The sequence below is a fragment of the Botryllus schlosseri genome, chromosome 6, assembly GCF_051294905.1.
Source record: "Botryllus schlosseri isolate E-star chromosome 6, Bs_hap1, whole genome shotgun sequence".
Taxonomy (NCBI): domain Eukaryota; kingdom Metazoa; phylum Chordata; class Ascidiacea; order Stolidobranchia; family Styelidae; genus Botryllus; species Botryllus schlosseri.
The window spans coordinates 15,011,704-15,025,782 of NC_137241.1; the positions used below are offsets into that span (position 1 = coordinate 15,011,704).

Below are 14,079 nucleotides of genomic sequence, written 5' to 3' on the forward strand. Positions count from 1 at the left end.
GCGACTCCGAGTAGTTTTTACAAAGACTAAGGGTCGGGTTAGCTGATACATATATTTTGGACCCTTGACAGAACATCTTTACAGTGTTAGCAGTCCTATCAGAACTTGTTTACTGTCCGTGTTTGGTTTTCGAGCTGAATACTTTTCTATTTTCTTGAAATCACGTCAAGTCTTTTAAGAATTAACCAAAAATATCCGAAGCAGAAGTTACCACTACACAAAAATATCCGAAACAAAATCTGCAATAGAATCCGAAACTGATCCGAGTTACTCACAATTGCGCAACATCCGTTCCGAACCCTATCCGAATCCGTACGATGCTAATCACTGATTGGCATACAGATTTCTTGTATTCATGCACTAGAAACTCTGCTATGCCTACAACTGGCTTGATGGCCGCGCCTTGTGGATAAAAGTGTAAATTAAAAACTAACGAAAGAGAGCATAAACCCATGAAAATAAATCGGCATGTTTAAGTAGGCGAAATCGATATTTCATATCATTGTACTGTCAAAATATCGATCGTCATTTTGGAGATAACCGCTTCGTGTGTACGATGACATATAGGGTCAATTATTTTTGAGTCGCTAGAACATTAGATTTATTATAATTCTACTGTCCGAGGAATATACATTCCCGTGTGATAATTGGATCGCGTTGGATCATTTGCCGGTATAAACGAAGAACATGAAAATCTATGCATGGATTTAGTGATACGGGCAGTAGGCATTCACTGCAGTAAAGTTGATTTAAAATAATTTTGCGCCTGAAGTTTTTAACAGATGAATACGTCTCTCATGGAGTCGTAGCTTATTGACGAGGCAGCAAAGGTATATCCGACATCATCATATCAAGGCATTTCGTACTACACGTGATCAATTAATCCAATATGTTTTGCATATATGTTTTAAGTGGCTTTTTTTCTGTGCCATGCCTGATATGAAAAACGTCTGTTATATAGGGAAATAATAGTTGTTTATTGCTGTAAGGGTATGGGATAACCATGTAATTGCCCATGCTCTGGCTAGTGTAGTATAATGCGAAGCACTGCAACCGATGACCGACTCCCACAACCTTCCTACTCGTGAGTCGCGGCTGTAAGATAAACATATCACGAAATACTGTTTCGCCTTTCCTAATTTCCGCTGCACGCATTACATGTTATACAGGATGATAATGAAATGCACCAAAACTAAACGCATAAGGTGCAGTATCGCGGCGGTGGTGATGAAACTAATTGCAACCCGACCTCACTTGTCAGATTCCATCCAATCATTTCCTCCGCATTTCCTGTAGTGCGGTGTCGAATGAAAGTGGGAATGTTATTTCGCTCTAACATCAGGAAACATTTCGCTCTTCCCCATCAAAAGTTATATCCGAAAACGCAAGATGAGTCGCATGGTTTAATGAGTATTTTCAGTGGGAATGATCACATTTTGATGCCGCTCGTGCGGAGCTCTGACGCCAAACCGTTTCATCCAGATGACGCTTCGCACAACTAACGACCGTAATTGAATGTTTCCGAAAAGCGACCGTATATTGTCTCCGAGGCTTGGGGTGGGGAACATCGGCTTGTATGCGTTGCTGGCGGTGTAGGAAAGTTAGGCACAGCTTCTGCTTGAGCTCCTAATTCTGTATACCGTTTTTCTATACGAGGAAAATGTATCAGAGAATGCCCATATCACACAGAGGAGTGACTTACTGTTTCAATTTGTTTTGAATTGTTCATGGAGAGTTATTGAGTGTACACTGGAAGTGATAGTGGTGGGGGATAACAATCAAACATCGCGATACGCTATTTGCGGATTGCTTGGAATTAATAAAGAGATTTAGTGTTGTTGTTGGTGATCATGATATATTTGTATGTTTATGTGGTCGCCAGTTGTACATCGTCTTTCCGATAGCTTGCCTCATTACAATTTGGTCCAACTTTACCCCGGATGCTTGTCCAGTCGTAACCCGTTCATTTCCCTGACTTCGAGCGGAACTGGAATGGATTTTTCGCTTCAGTGACTGGGTTCAGACTTGATAGCCGCAGACGTCATCTGAATCCGGACCCGCGGCCATGCAGTGGTCTAAGCGACTGTCATTGATATCCTTATTCTTATTCCGTCGAAAATCATGTACATTGCATAATACATATATACAGGTGTAGGCTGTTCTGTTCACGCATCAAATTCGGGTACGAGTTGTACAAGCTCCGCTAGCAGGAAATTGGATTTGGAAATTTCGAACAATCTACCGCAACCCAACCTGTCGCAATATGGACTACGTTTATGATTTAGAATATTTCAGTGGCGGAGGTAAAATTGTAGTTTAATATTAGAAGACTGTGGGTGTTTCGTAGGGAAGCGACAGGCTCTTCTTCTGCCTCTCCGAAATTAGCACGTGATGAGTTTGATACCATTCTAGTGATTTCTCATCATATTATTAATATACCACATCTAATTTAAAATAAATTTCAAAATATATTTACTTTCAGACTTTGAGTGCAGCAATTGCAACGACACGGTTGTATATGAAGGAGCAACAGCGGTCGTTACAGATGGTGAATATGTATAGATTTACAGTTTATCCAGAATTCAACATGTCAGAGGATTTCGCAACATTTAACCAGCACTGTCGATACCAATTAGTAACTTCGCGGTATTGTTGTTAGGGCTGGGCATTATGATTCGAGTACTCGAATCTGAATCGAGTATTAATTGTGATGATTCGAGTCGAGTAGTAAAAGACGATATTTTCGAGTACTGGAATTATACGCTCCTCGCCACTGGAAGTTAATTTACCAAAGAGGATTATAGTTTCGACAGTAATTTTCACTGTTGAAGCCTTGAAACCTTGATTGGCTGTATCGTAGCATACGAAACATATAGTACAAAGCTACGAAGTTGCTGCAACTAGCAGATTTTCGATGTCAGCATCGTCCCGCAACATTGCCACCAAGTGCAATACAATCTGTATGGTCGAAAAAATACCAATATATCTTTAATGTGCTGGATAACAGGCATTATATTCTTTGCGGTGGCATAAAAGGTACATATTTAAACTTTCACACATCGCGTTATGTTATGACGTCATAATAAGTGATACTCGATTACTCGACTCGACTCGAAGCATATTACGTGATTCAGAATCGAATCACTCAGGTACTCAATTTTGCCCAGCCCTAATTGTTGTATGTGGGGTTAGTGGTGCTTGACTAATATGATCTGGTACACCAGACTAGGGATGGTGTGAACCTCTGAAAGGTTCAGGTTCGTGTGAACGCGAACCTTTATGAAAAGTTCTGTGTGAACGCGAACGTGAACCTCATGACGTCACGTGACGTCATACTGCTAATTCTAACCCTGCATTTCAGTGAAGTGATAGCCAATAATAATGTACACGATACGTAGCGACGACTCGGGCCACATAATGCCGCGATGCTGAAGTACATATTGACGTTTTAATCGTCGCCAAATGTATCAACTGGGGCAATCGAATGATATGATAATGCCATAAAATTAATATCTTCCTTTGCTTTGCCAACAATTTCGACGAGGACTTGCAAGGGAATATAAGCTTACGCCTTAACGCTCTAGGCCAGGGGTGTCAAACTCAATTTGCGTCGCGGGCCGGATTCAAACCTTCAAACCGCTCGCGGGCCGCACCAGTCAACTGATTCCAGAATGATCACTTGAATACTTTATTATCAAGTATATATAGATTTCAGCACGTGGTACTCCCGCCACGGATCACAGGGGCTTTATTCTACTAGCAAGGAGCAATGCCTTTATTCGCGAACAATGGAATTGCCAAAAACACACGATGCTTGGCCGGTCGAATACCGATAATCCGATATGAACCGTTGAAACAGTGGCGCAAACTACGATATAAATTGACACTTATCTATGCACCCTTTGCTTTAGTCGTAATCAGGCGTTAGCCCTGTGTTTGATAAGAAATTAATGCAAGAGATTTAACTGTAGTCCGGGGACCTTCTGAGTCTTAAGTGACACCGAAGTGCGACCACAGATATTTGAATTATATGTTTTGTTTGACTAATATATTCTATTAGTAAACCGCATGTAACGGTTCCACATTGGCGTTTTCGCTTCTGTGGATAACTACGTTTTTGTCCATTTTTCCATAAAACTCTGAGATCAGTGTGCTCTTTTTGTACTTTCGGAATTGATTGTCAAAATGTCACGGGCTTATTCCGAAAGGTAACTACGGTGAAACCACAACCCCGCAGTCGGGTGGTAATAATGTGACCTATGGACAATGGACATGGACAATGGACATGCTCGACATTTGCTGTCTTGAGGGATTATTTATTGAAAGTATTTCCCATACGTCAACATTTGTTACGAGTGTGCTGGATGATATAAGCATGAAATCGTCTGGGGGCCGGATGCGGCCCGCGGGCCGTATGTTTCACATCCCTGCTCTAAGCCAAACCGGACAAAGTATTCGGTGACTGAAAATTGCTACGTTGACATTTTCGTAGAGACCGGGTTTCTGTATACTAGCTACCGGTATTACCGCATTAACAAATTACAGCAGTAGCCAACACCTCAATCGCACGGATTTGGTTTTTATGATAGGCTACATTAAACATATGAAATCAAGATTGACCCCGTACGCCGGCTAGATTTTTTACATCAGATAGCGATACCAATTTCATTGATTGATTGAATCAGTATCATTCGCTGACTACCTACATGTAGCGTATTTCGCTCTTGATGTTGTTTGATTGCGGGTCAAACTCAGAGCGGATAGTCACTAAATATTCACAAACGGAAAGCTGGATATATCGAGCCAATTTTTGTAACAAAGTAAGTAAATTTTTTGAGATTGTTAAGGTACATGCTCGTTTAGTGTTTTTTAATGCAGCCAGCGCCATGCATAGAGGGGCCCGCAGTTGAAATGAAATAAATTTCAAGCAAAGATGTTATAATGAAGTGAAAATTGTAATATATGAAAAAGGTTCACAGTGCAGAACCTACCAAGGTTCGTTTGCGAACGTGAACCTCTAAATTTCTGAGGTTCACACACAGAACGCGAACGTGAACCTCATGTTCACACCATCCCTACACCAGACCACTTCGAAAATAATGTATCAGGTGAATTCAATATCAGCCAGAATTGTAAATGGACTCAATAATAGGGCCCGTACTGTCATATCTGCATGGTTCCGTCTAGCCGCCTCCTCCGAATATCCTCTCTGGGAAGCATATACTTCGCGGTTTTATTTACGTTAAATCCATCTGAATTCCGGAATTAGACGTTGATACAATTTTTATTTGAATCTATGGTCGCAAATTCTTTCTATCCATTGGCGTAAATTGAAATAAGTTTGGACAGTAGCCTTAAAATCTTAATACTTCATTGTCCATAAATGAACTATAGATTCGTCCTTCCTATTGGAAATCATATAACAAATTCCCCCGATAATCGAAAGAATTAGCCTTCTAAATCTCAAGGACATGCATCTATTCTGTCGATTCCATTAATGACCGTCTCTCCTATATAAACGTATATGACGACTCATTAGTCAACTGCGATATATTTTTCCAGTTTGTATTGATATTGAAATTGTTGCAAGTCCGTAATAGTTTCCGATTTCTTTATTTTGCGGATTCCCAATTCCATTGGCGGCTTTGTTCATTATGGATTTTCTAGATCAGTGATTCGAACATTTACCGTTAGATGGCATTACATTTGAATTGGTAAATCGAGTTCACTACTGGATTCTCGGGTAACTAGTGAATAGATTCTCCCGATCCTATACAGCGGTCAGTCTTTTCGGGTTTAGACTTAACTATTAGAAATATTTGGCACTTGAAGCTCGCGCGACGACCACTACATTGGTTAGAGTAACTAGATTAATTCTATGTGCTCATTTTGGGATCAAATAGGGTTGTGAGAACAACAGTCAGGCACGGATTCAATACATATCAATCGGGTACGAGCCCAATGTGCACACTGCACACCCCGACTCTACCCCTGCGGTTGGCCATACGGTGAAGATGTATTGGGTTTTGTTTTACTGCATCGTGCGACTAGTAAATAAACTGAAAATATGGTATAGTATAGACCAGGGGTCACCAACACGCGGCCCGCGGGCCGCATGCGGCCCGCGAGGTCCTATTTTGCGGCCCGCGACGTGATTTGAAAAAAATTCAGAAAAACGCTTAGTAAATCATTTTGAAACGCTGAAATTTATTTCAATTGAAACATAATGTTGTTGTTGTTCAAAGTAAGCCAATATACTGTGCCAAATATCACTATTCCTTACTAGTTGATACGGCTTCGGCATGGTAATATCATTCCCTGGATGAAGAATTACTGGTACGAATGGGCATAATATATTGCCTTGACGTGCAATGGCCCACGACTGCCAAGACCGAGACGCAGGAAAAACAACTTCAGGCTCTCCAAAAGACCATGCTTTACGAGGAGATAGTTCTCTAGCAAGCAGGCCTACCGTGTCTAGCTAACCCAAATATTGATTCTTTAATCCAGGGGTGGCCATCTGCGGCAGTAGAAGGGAAATTATGTGGCTGTCGACACTTTTGATAACAACCCTACGTTTTCTAAGATACTCCCTGCATCAGCTCTATCGGTGAATCTGATCACATTGGCCGAGAAAGGATAAATATTTTATAGAAACTATACGAATATTGACGAAATTCACTAATGAACATGAAAATTTTTTCGCGCGTCGCGCGACTACAGCCCGCGGTTTCCGGTGGCTCTTTACAACATAACTACTAAGGATTTCGGTGCGCTTAGTAAGCCGATATGTATAAATTGATTAGTTTGGAGTGTACCGGCAATGGACATGGACAATTTAACCTGGGCATTTGGCCCCAGCTAGTTTATTACGACTAACCACCGGTATGCGGCCTCAGGCTAAATGAGTAATCGAAATGTGGCCATGAATAGCAAAAATGTTGGCCACCCCTGTTTAGCGGCTACAGAGTGTTGTCAGGTATCGTGTACAGCTCATAGTTCAAAATATAACGAAATTGATGATCATGATAATTTTTATTATATTTGTCTTTGTTCTATAAAATATTATTTCTTTATGGTGACTATAACCGTCATCCATGTAAGAGAGCACAGCATTGTAATAACGTAGAGTTATCAGATGTGGTTGTTGAACTGCGTTGCCAACTTTTATATCGATATTGATGTCCTGCGGCCCGCGGCCTCTAGGAATTCGGAAAAGTGGCCCGCGACCCATTTTGAGTTGGCGACCCCTGGTATAGACCCATGCTAATTGTTCAGACTTTTGAATGCGCCTACTCAATACACACCAACCCATATACTATATTAACGTACACGTAAAGTTGTGTGTCACAACAATCAACAGAATCATCCTCTAAGGATTTTTCCAGTTGACCGTAGCTTCGCTTCCGTACCCATGATCGTTATCTGCGTGCTATAGCTGTTGAACCGGCGACGATTTGGAGGGTTCTACCCATACCATGTCGTGTATATCGACTTTATCGTGTGTAGTGTAAATCGCTCGTTTACACAATTGTGGCATAATTATGCAACTTTGTCTTAAGTAAATTTGCAAGAGAACTCAGGAATATATAGAACTCTATATCCATGTTAGAACTACCACACCATCTACTGCTACACCATATATCGGAATGTTTCCGCCCCCTTCAGAATTTAACTCCTCCTCTGGGTTAAGAACCGCGGCTATGCATCACTGTCACGTATCGTATCGTTGCAGATAATACAGTCCAGACAAATGGCGTCACGCATCAAAGAGGAGATAACGTGCCTCATACGAATTGGATATTAACGACGCTGTTTCTGGTTGTTTTCACGATTGGGATGATTGGCAACTTGCTTGTAATATTTGTCATTGTCATTCTCCGGGAATACAAGAAAGTCCGAACACATTGGTAGGTAGGCCAATATAGGAGTATATTCCATTGTATATAGTCACCTCTTTCCATGAAAGCACGATCCTTGCGTTAAGCTAGTTTGTTTCCATATTAAGTGCCATAAGCGTTCGCGCAAGTTCGTTTACTTATTGTCTAATATCGCTGTAAATATAGCATACAGAGAGATTCGTTGTAAATTCGTGCATAGCAGACATAAGTATCCGTAAGCGGACATAGTGATAGCTTGATTGACTGAGAAGGTATGATGCAACAACTTTGACGCATGTCGATCATTGTTTTCATTCAACAACTCTATCAATTACAACCGTTATGCCCGGTTCCGTTTGCCATCTCCGAGTCGTGAAAAAGGGTGTTGTATTCTCGAATGCAGTCTATATTTGTCAACGAGCATCGTTTTAAGAGCGCAACATGTAATAGATCAATTTAATTTCCGTTACCCTCTCAGACCATCGTTTACAAATATCGTAATTTGGTGGCCCAATGTAGCGATCATAGTCGGAAATCGCGACAGGTTGCTGCAAATATTTATATGAGCTTAGGCCTACTTCAACATATGAGAGAGAGAGAGAGAGAGAAATATGATATTCTTTTTCACCTGCACCATCGAGATGCTTTGAAGACGGAGTTGCGATACGAGCGTAAGGTCATCTAGTCTGCGCCCCCGTTTTTCCTCCTCCATGCTATCCGTGATTGCTAAGAGCCTAGCTGCAGATACCGATTTTCGAGTCTTTGGCATGACCCGGCCGGGGATCGTGCCTATGACCTTCCGATCGAGGAGCCGGACGCATAACCATTACACTATCTTGCTACGTTATTTGAACTAGATAGGTACGCATTATTAGCGACGGGAATGTATCACTTATGTGACATTTGTTATAGTTGTCTGCGGCTCCTGCAACTCTTACTATGAGGCTCTTACTATGAGTTGAAGAGATGACATCTCGCATTGACTCAAGGCGTAACATTGCCTTAAACATCATTGCTATTATTTTCGCAGCTAGTGATAGCAGCATTTCCGTTACTTTTCCAGGTATGTTCTTCAATTGGCAATAGCAGACACCATTTTCCTTATGACAATTCCACTTCGAGTGGTGGAAGATGTAGGAATGGGAGACGCCTTGCCCCAGTGGGTCTGTAAAGCCAGGGAGACTATGTTTTTCATCAACTATTATTCTTCCATTTCATTTCTCGTGGTTAGTATGTAGCTATAGTATAACCATGTCGTCGAAATTGACATGGAAAGTACATGCGCTAATCACTTGTCCCAATATTTTTACAAATTACACCGGGTATTTCGAATGTATTCATGCGTTTTCAAGCTATCCATGACAATTATTGCAATAAGATCTGCGACATGATAAATAACTAAGAATTTGTTATGTAGTTTGACCACATTGTGGATCATGCTCAATGCTCATAGAATAACCTCTTGTCGTAGCCGTATGCCTGCGTTATTCGCTCTTTGTTGCGGCATTCTGACTTATCTTTGGAGGATTTTATTGTTTTTAACTTACATTTGTAGCTGATGACGGTGGATCGTTACGTCTCTATTTGCAAGCGATTCTCGCCAAGACTCAATAAATTTCGCCGCAGATCAGTAACATATTTCAACACAGCCGTGGTCTGGATTGTGAGTCTGGTTATTTGCGTTCCAGTCATGTTGCACAGCTCCAAAGTGGGGTTCGCACCGAAGTGCAAATGCGAGTGAGTGTTTTTTTAAGAGATAGCTTCCGTAACAACTCCTACAGATTTGACTGCGAAAACTGAGGACATTATAGGTATAGGCTACGCCAGAAAATAAAGAATGACTATATACGCGAACACCAGGATGTGTAACAGTATACTCTATAGCAGTTTTCCGATATTTACTGCTGCTATCGCTGTGCTCTGTATGAGTAGGTTACTGAAGGCTGGATATGAATGTCGCAGCGAAAACGATATTAGGAATGCCGATCTGCAGCGCCGGACTCGGGACTGTGTTATCTTATAGTACAAATAGATTATAGCTGATATAAGGACTCCGAGACACTGCACAGTGCCACAGTTCTCAGTCACATCTTGGCAACGAAAACGGCGTCAAATGACCTATCGCTGACATGTGTTGTCACCTGTCAAATCTTCATTAACTATTCTATTTCAGTTACTATGCCTCTCCGTCGATAACACCTGAAAAAATATGTCTCAAAAGTGCTTTGCCTTCAACAAATCGTCTGGTGGCGCTAGACCAATGCATAAAGAGCTTGGAACGGTATCATTCCGGAAAGTGTTGGAACATAAAGGAAATCATGGGTGTCGATTTGAACTCCGTGGCACTGAGTTCGAAATGTAACTACGGCGACAGATCACCTGCGTTTATCATACTCATATATTTTAACGCGGTGGTCATGTTCCTCTTTCCATTCATTGTAAGTAAACACGATCCGGGACATTCGACATCACCAACGCGTCATTTAGCAGCCATTGCAACGTTTAGATCATGTCTTTATGTTATGCGACAATTGCGGTGGAGTTGAAGAGGTCTCGAATCAAACAGTGCGAGGTGTCCGTGGAAAATTCGCCGGCACAGTCTCCGCTTCAAGGCCGTCGGAAAAGATCGGAATCCACCTGGACCATACATGAAAACAGAAATCGTATCATGGTCACGTGGATGTGTGGCTGTCTCGTCGCGCTGTTCGTCGTCTGCTGGCTTCCGTTCCATGCGCTTCAATTGGCTAAACTGAGAGGAATACGGGAAAATGTATGTTTGTATCCGCAACTACGTAGACGAGACTCATAATTGTGTATTGCCGAATTGTTGCGGTAAGAGGGTGGACTCGAGTCGAATGTAACTGCGTATTGTCATCGGTACCCGAGTATCTCACGAATAAAAAGTTCTACACCTGTGTGCAGTTGCCAGATCCCAGATACCCAGTTATAGATATTTTCACTCCCAAACCTTCCTTTTCAAAAGCAATTTATATCACTTGCCTTCACATATATAAACTCGTCTTGCATGACGCACAAGGCCTAACTCGGTTTGACATGTCTGCCCTATACGAGGTAAATAGGAACGTAAATGTGAAATATGCCGATTGCCGAAACATTAGTCAATGTCGAAAAGGTACCATATTCTGCCAAACGCAGATAATTTTAAGCCAAACGCTAATATGAATATATAGATGACATTCAGCCCCCCCTGCCCCTGCACATTGCACGCGGGAGCAAAGGGTGCTTTTATCGCGATTTTTACCTCAAGGTTTTGTGTTGACAACTTGATATGTGATGTCACAATGTATACCCGTGGAGTCGCTTCATTGCCTTGAATTATGCTATCAACGAAATATAACCCATCATAAGGAACGTAACAGATACTACACTGAGTACATGAAACGCGGATGTGTCATGCTGTTAACTTTATCTCTTTATGTTCCGTCTCCCCGTGCATGTAGGGGAGATGTGGTACTGATGGATCAAAAATTGCAAAAGGATATGTGGCCCTTAACTGTTTCTCCGATTACAGCAGATTTTTTTGCTGACTCAACACTTTGATGCAAGCTCTATCTACCGCAAATATATACATACATGAATATCAGCCTTTTCAAAAAATTTGTACGAACGTTTAAAATTTGTTGCTAAAACGTATTATAGGTCCCCACCGGGTGGGTCCGAAGACACACGTCCTGGGGACGACCTATGAAACAGACGCTTAAAAACTCAGAAGTTCCCACTTTACATTTTGTATACTCTATAATCTAACCTACAGGAAGCCAAAGAGCAATGTTTGGTCGCCACCTTAGAAATTTAGAATACATATTACCGCGGATGTTGACATCATAAATGACGCTTCGATTTAGGCTCGAATTTACACATTTGAGGGTATACATACATACATATTACTGTAAATCGACATTTTGACTTCCAAACAGCTCGTTATAGTGATAAAATACCACAGGTAATTATGACATACACTATACAGCCTCTTCTTGTATGTAGGCGTGTAGGTGTGTTTCTGTTGTTGCATGGTTAGTTAGTTAGTTCATTTATTTTGCTTGATCTGACCATGTTTTCATCGATCGCCACGCTATAAATCTTCTATTTGAATTGAATGAAGTCCATTCAAGTATGGTATTGAATAAACAATATGCGCCGTTACATGGCCTGATAAAAGCCCTATACACTCCACATTAAAAGTATTACTGTTTTTTTCGTGTTGAAGGTTGCAAATAAAAATGTATACGTCGATCGAAATTTTTTTAACCGCCTTAAAACAGAAAACGTCGGTCACAGAACTTACACAGATCGAAGTTATTTGGATGTGAGGAAAGATTCTGCCAGCATGCAACTGTAAACAAATTCACAGAGTATAATCATGGAATTATGATAGATAATTTTTCAAGTATTTTGGTCCCAGTGTCTCATCGATACCACATCTCTCCTACCTCCAACAACTAGGCCATATTTTGAAGCTGGTGAAGGTAAATAGGTGGCAACCCTTGAGGAAATCGAGTCCTCCCATTTCATTATCGACAGCTATGTTAAAGTAGCTGCATTTCCGTATCAGCTCTGCGTAAACAGCGTCATTATTGACCATCGGTATATCACGATTTCAGATCGTGAAAAGCGACAGGCTCATTAATACACAACCTGTTACGCATCATTTCTCATGCACTGAGTACGAAAGTCTATTAGCTAATTCTAATATATTTCGCAGGATGAATACTGTGATCAGCTATTTCACGTTGCATTCGTCATTGCATACATCTCAGTGAGTTCGCACTCGATACTTAACCCATGCCTGTACAATTTCATCGGGAAGAAGTCGGAAAATCGCCTACGGTATTGTTGTAGACTAGAATATGACTCGTAGTATGTATATTGCATATATGACTCATATGACCTATATTCCAGAGATGCCACATCTTCGATGAGGTCAATAATACGCGGCAAATGAAGATGGTGTCTTTACCGGACTCTATGCCCAGCAGTGCGTTAATAAAAGCTGTCATTTCTGACGACTATTTACAACTGTCGCGTGAGAACTAGTATCAGGCATAGTATGCGTCGTTTGCATATCTCCCATTCAATTTAACAAAAGAGCAAACTGGATGTAAAGCTGTCTGTGAATTATGAAGAATAGTACGATTCCGCGAAGAAATGGCTTGGCACGTAGCCGTGCAATTTCTCCATTATGCGGTGACGAAAAGCTTTACGCCGTTTCACATTTGATTTCGATAACTAATAGATAGATTCCTGGTATGTACATTATTCCCTTTATTATTACGCTCTCCACTGCTGCTGATGATTAAATCAGAGACATTTCGGATGCCAATTAACACGGTATGCCAAACGTGGCGCGTGTAAAAATACACACGCACTGGTGAATTCAAGAATATTGGATCCGACTTCGAAAAGCATAAGGGCACTTAAACTGCAGGCAATCAATATTTTAATGCATTTTACCATAATCGTTTTGGTTTCGCGTTTTTTATATTTGCATATTAAATATGATCAGAAAGTAAATAAACATATGATTCAAATGGACGAGTTTCACGTTTAAACATCCAACCTTGGTTATACATGCAGACTGCCGTAATTCCCGCTCGTCCGGACAAGCGCATGATGTTGTTTCCGATAAGAAACATGATATCGATTGAGAACTATGGCATAGCACAGCTTTACGAGATCATGAAACAGGATGATTAGCTTTTAACGATTCCAAAAACAATACAACACGATTTTCACATCAGTGATACATCGTTTCATGAGTGGCTGCCATTCCAGATGGTTAATTTACAAGATCTAATTTCCCATGTGGTAATGACGATCACGCTAGTAAACATGCGGCAATTAACTTTTGCTATAGAGGGTCATGCATTTTCATTTGAGCTCCAGTGAACATGGTATATTTAAATATCCCTGAGTCTGAGTCAACCGCGCTCAAAATCCGTATATGCTACAATGATATACTTTTATTTATCGAAGTTCCAATAAAGCACAAGCCAAGTTCGAGATAATTCCTACTGTTAAAGTACATGAGCAATCGTTTTTGATGATCACGACGCGACGCATCAGCAGCCATATTCGATATAGGTCAAATTTCGGTGACAGTTATCAGGGATGGTGAGAACGTTCGGTTCAATTCGTGTGATGTATGCGATTTTTGCTGGTTCAGAGGTTCACGTTCAAA

The 14,079-nt window shown here is 41.1% G+C and overlaps 1 protein-coding gene across 1 annotated transcript; it reads left to right on the forward strand.

Annotated features, from left to right (window-relative positions):
* The first annotated feature begins 1,456 nt into the window (after positions 1-1,456).
* On the forward strand, positions 1,457-13,004 carry LOC145441102 (somatostatin receptor type 2-like). Its single transcript, XM_080318902.1, has 9 exons — positions 1,457-2,303; positions 2,483-2,548; positions 7,736-7,910; positions 8,944-9,106; positions 9,436-9,617; positions 10,054-10,318; positions 10,387-10,650; positions 12,604-12,728; positions 12,801-13,004. Exons 1-9 carry the CDS (start codon positions 2,264-2,266, stop codon positions 12,841-12,843), a joined length of 1,323 nt encoding a protein of 440 aa, XP_080175028.1. The 5' UTR covers positions 1,457-2,263; the 3' UTR covers positions 12,844-13,004.
* The last annotated feature ends 1,075 nt before the right edge of the window (positions 13,005-14,079 follow it).

Excerpts from the sequence above, each read along its gene's own strand:
- LOC145441102 (XM_080318902.1), top strand. The coding sequence starts at position 2,264 with ATGGACTACGTTTATGATTTAGAATATTTCAGTGGCGGAG. Across the intron at positions 9,107-9,435 it reads CTTCCATTTCATTTCTCGTG|CTGATGACGGTGGATCGTTA; the intron begins GTTAGTATGTAG and ends TTACATTTGTAG. Across the intron at positions 9,618-10,053 it reads GCACCGAAGTGCAAATGCGA|TTACTATGCCTCTCCGTCGA; the intron begins GTGAGTGTTTTT and ends ATTCTATTTCAG.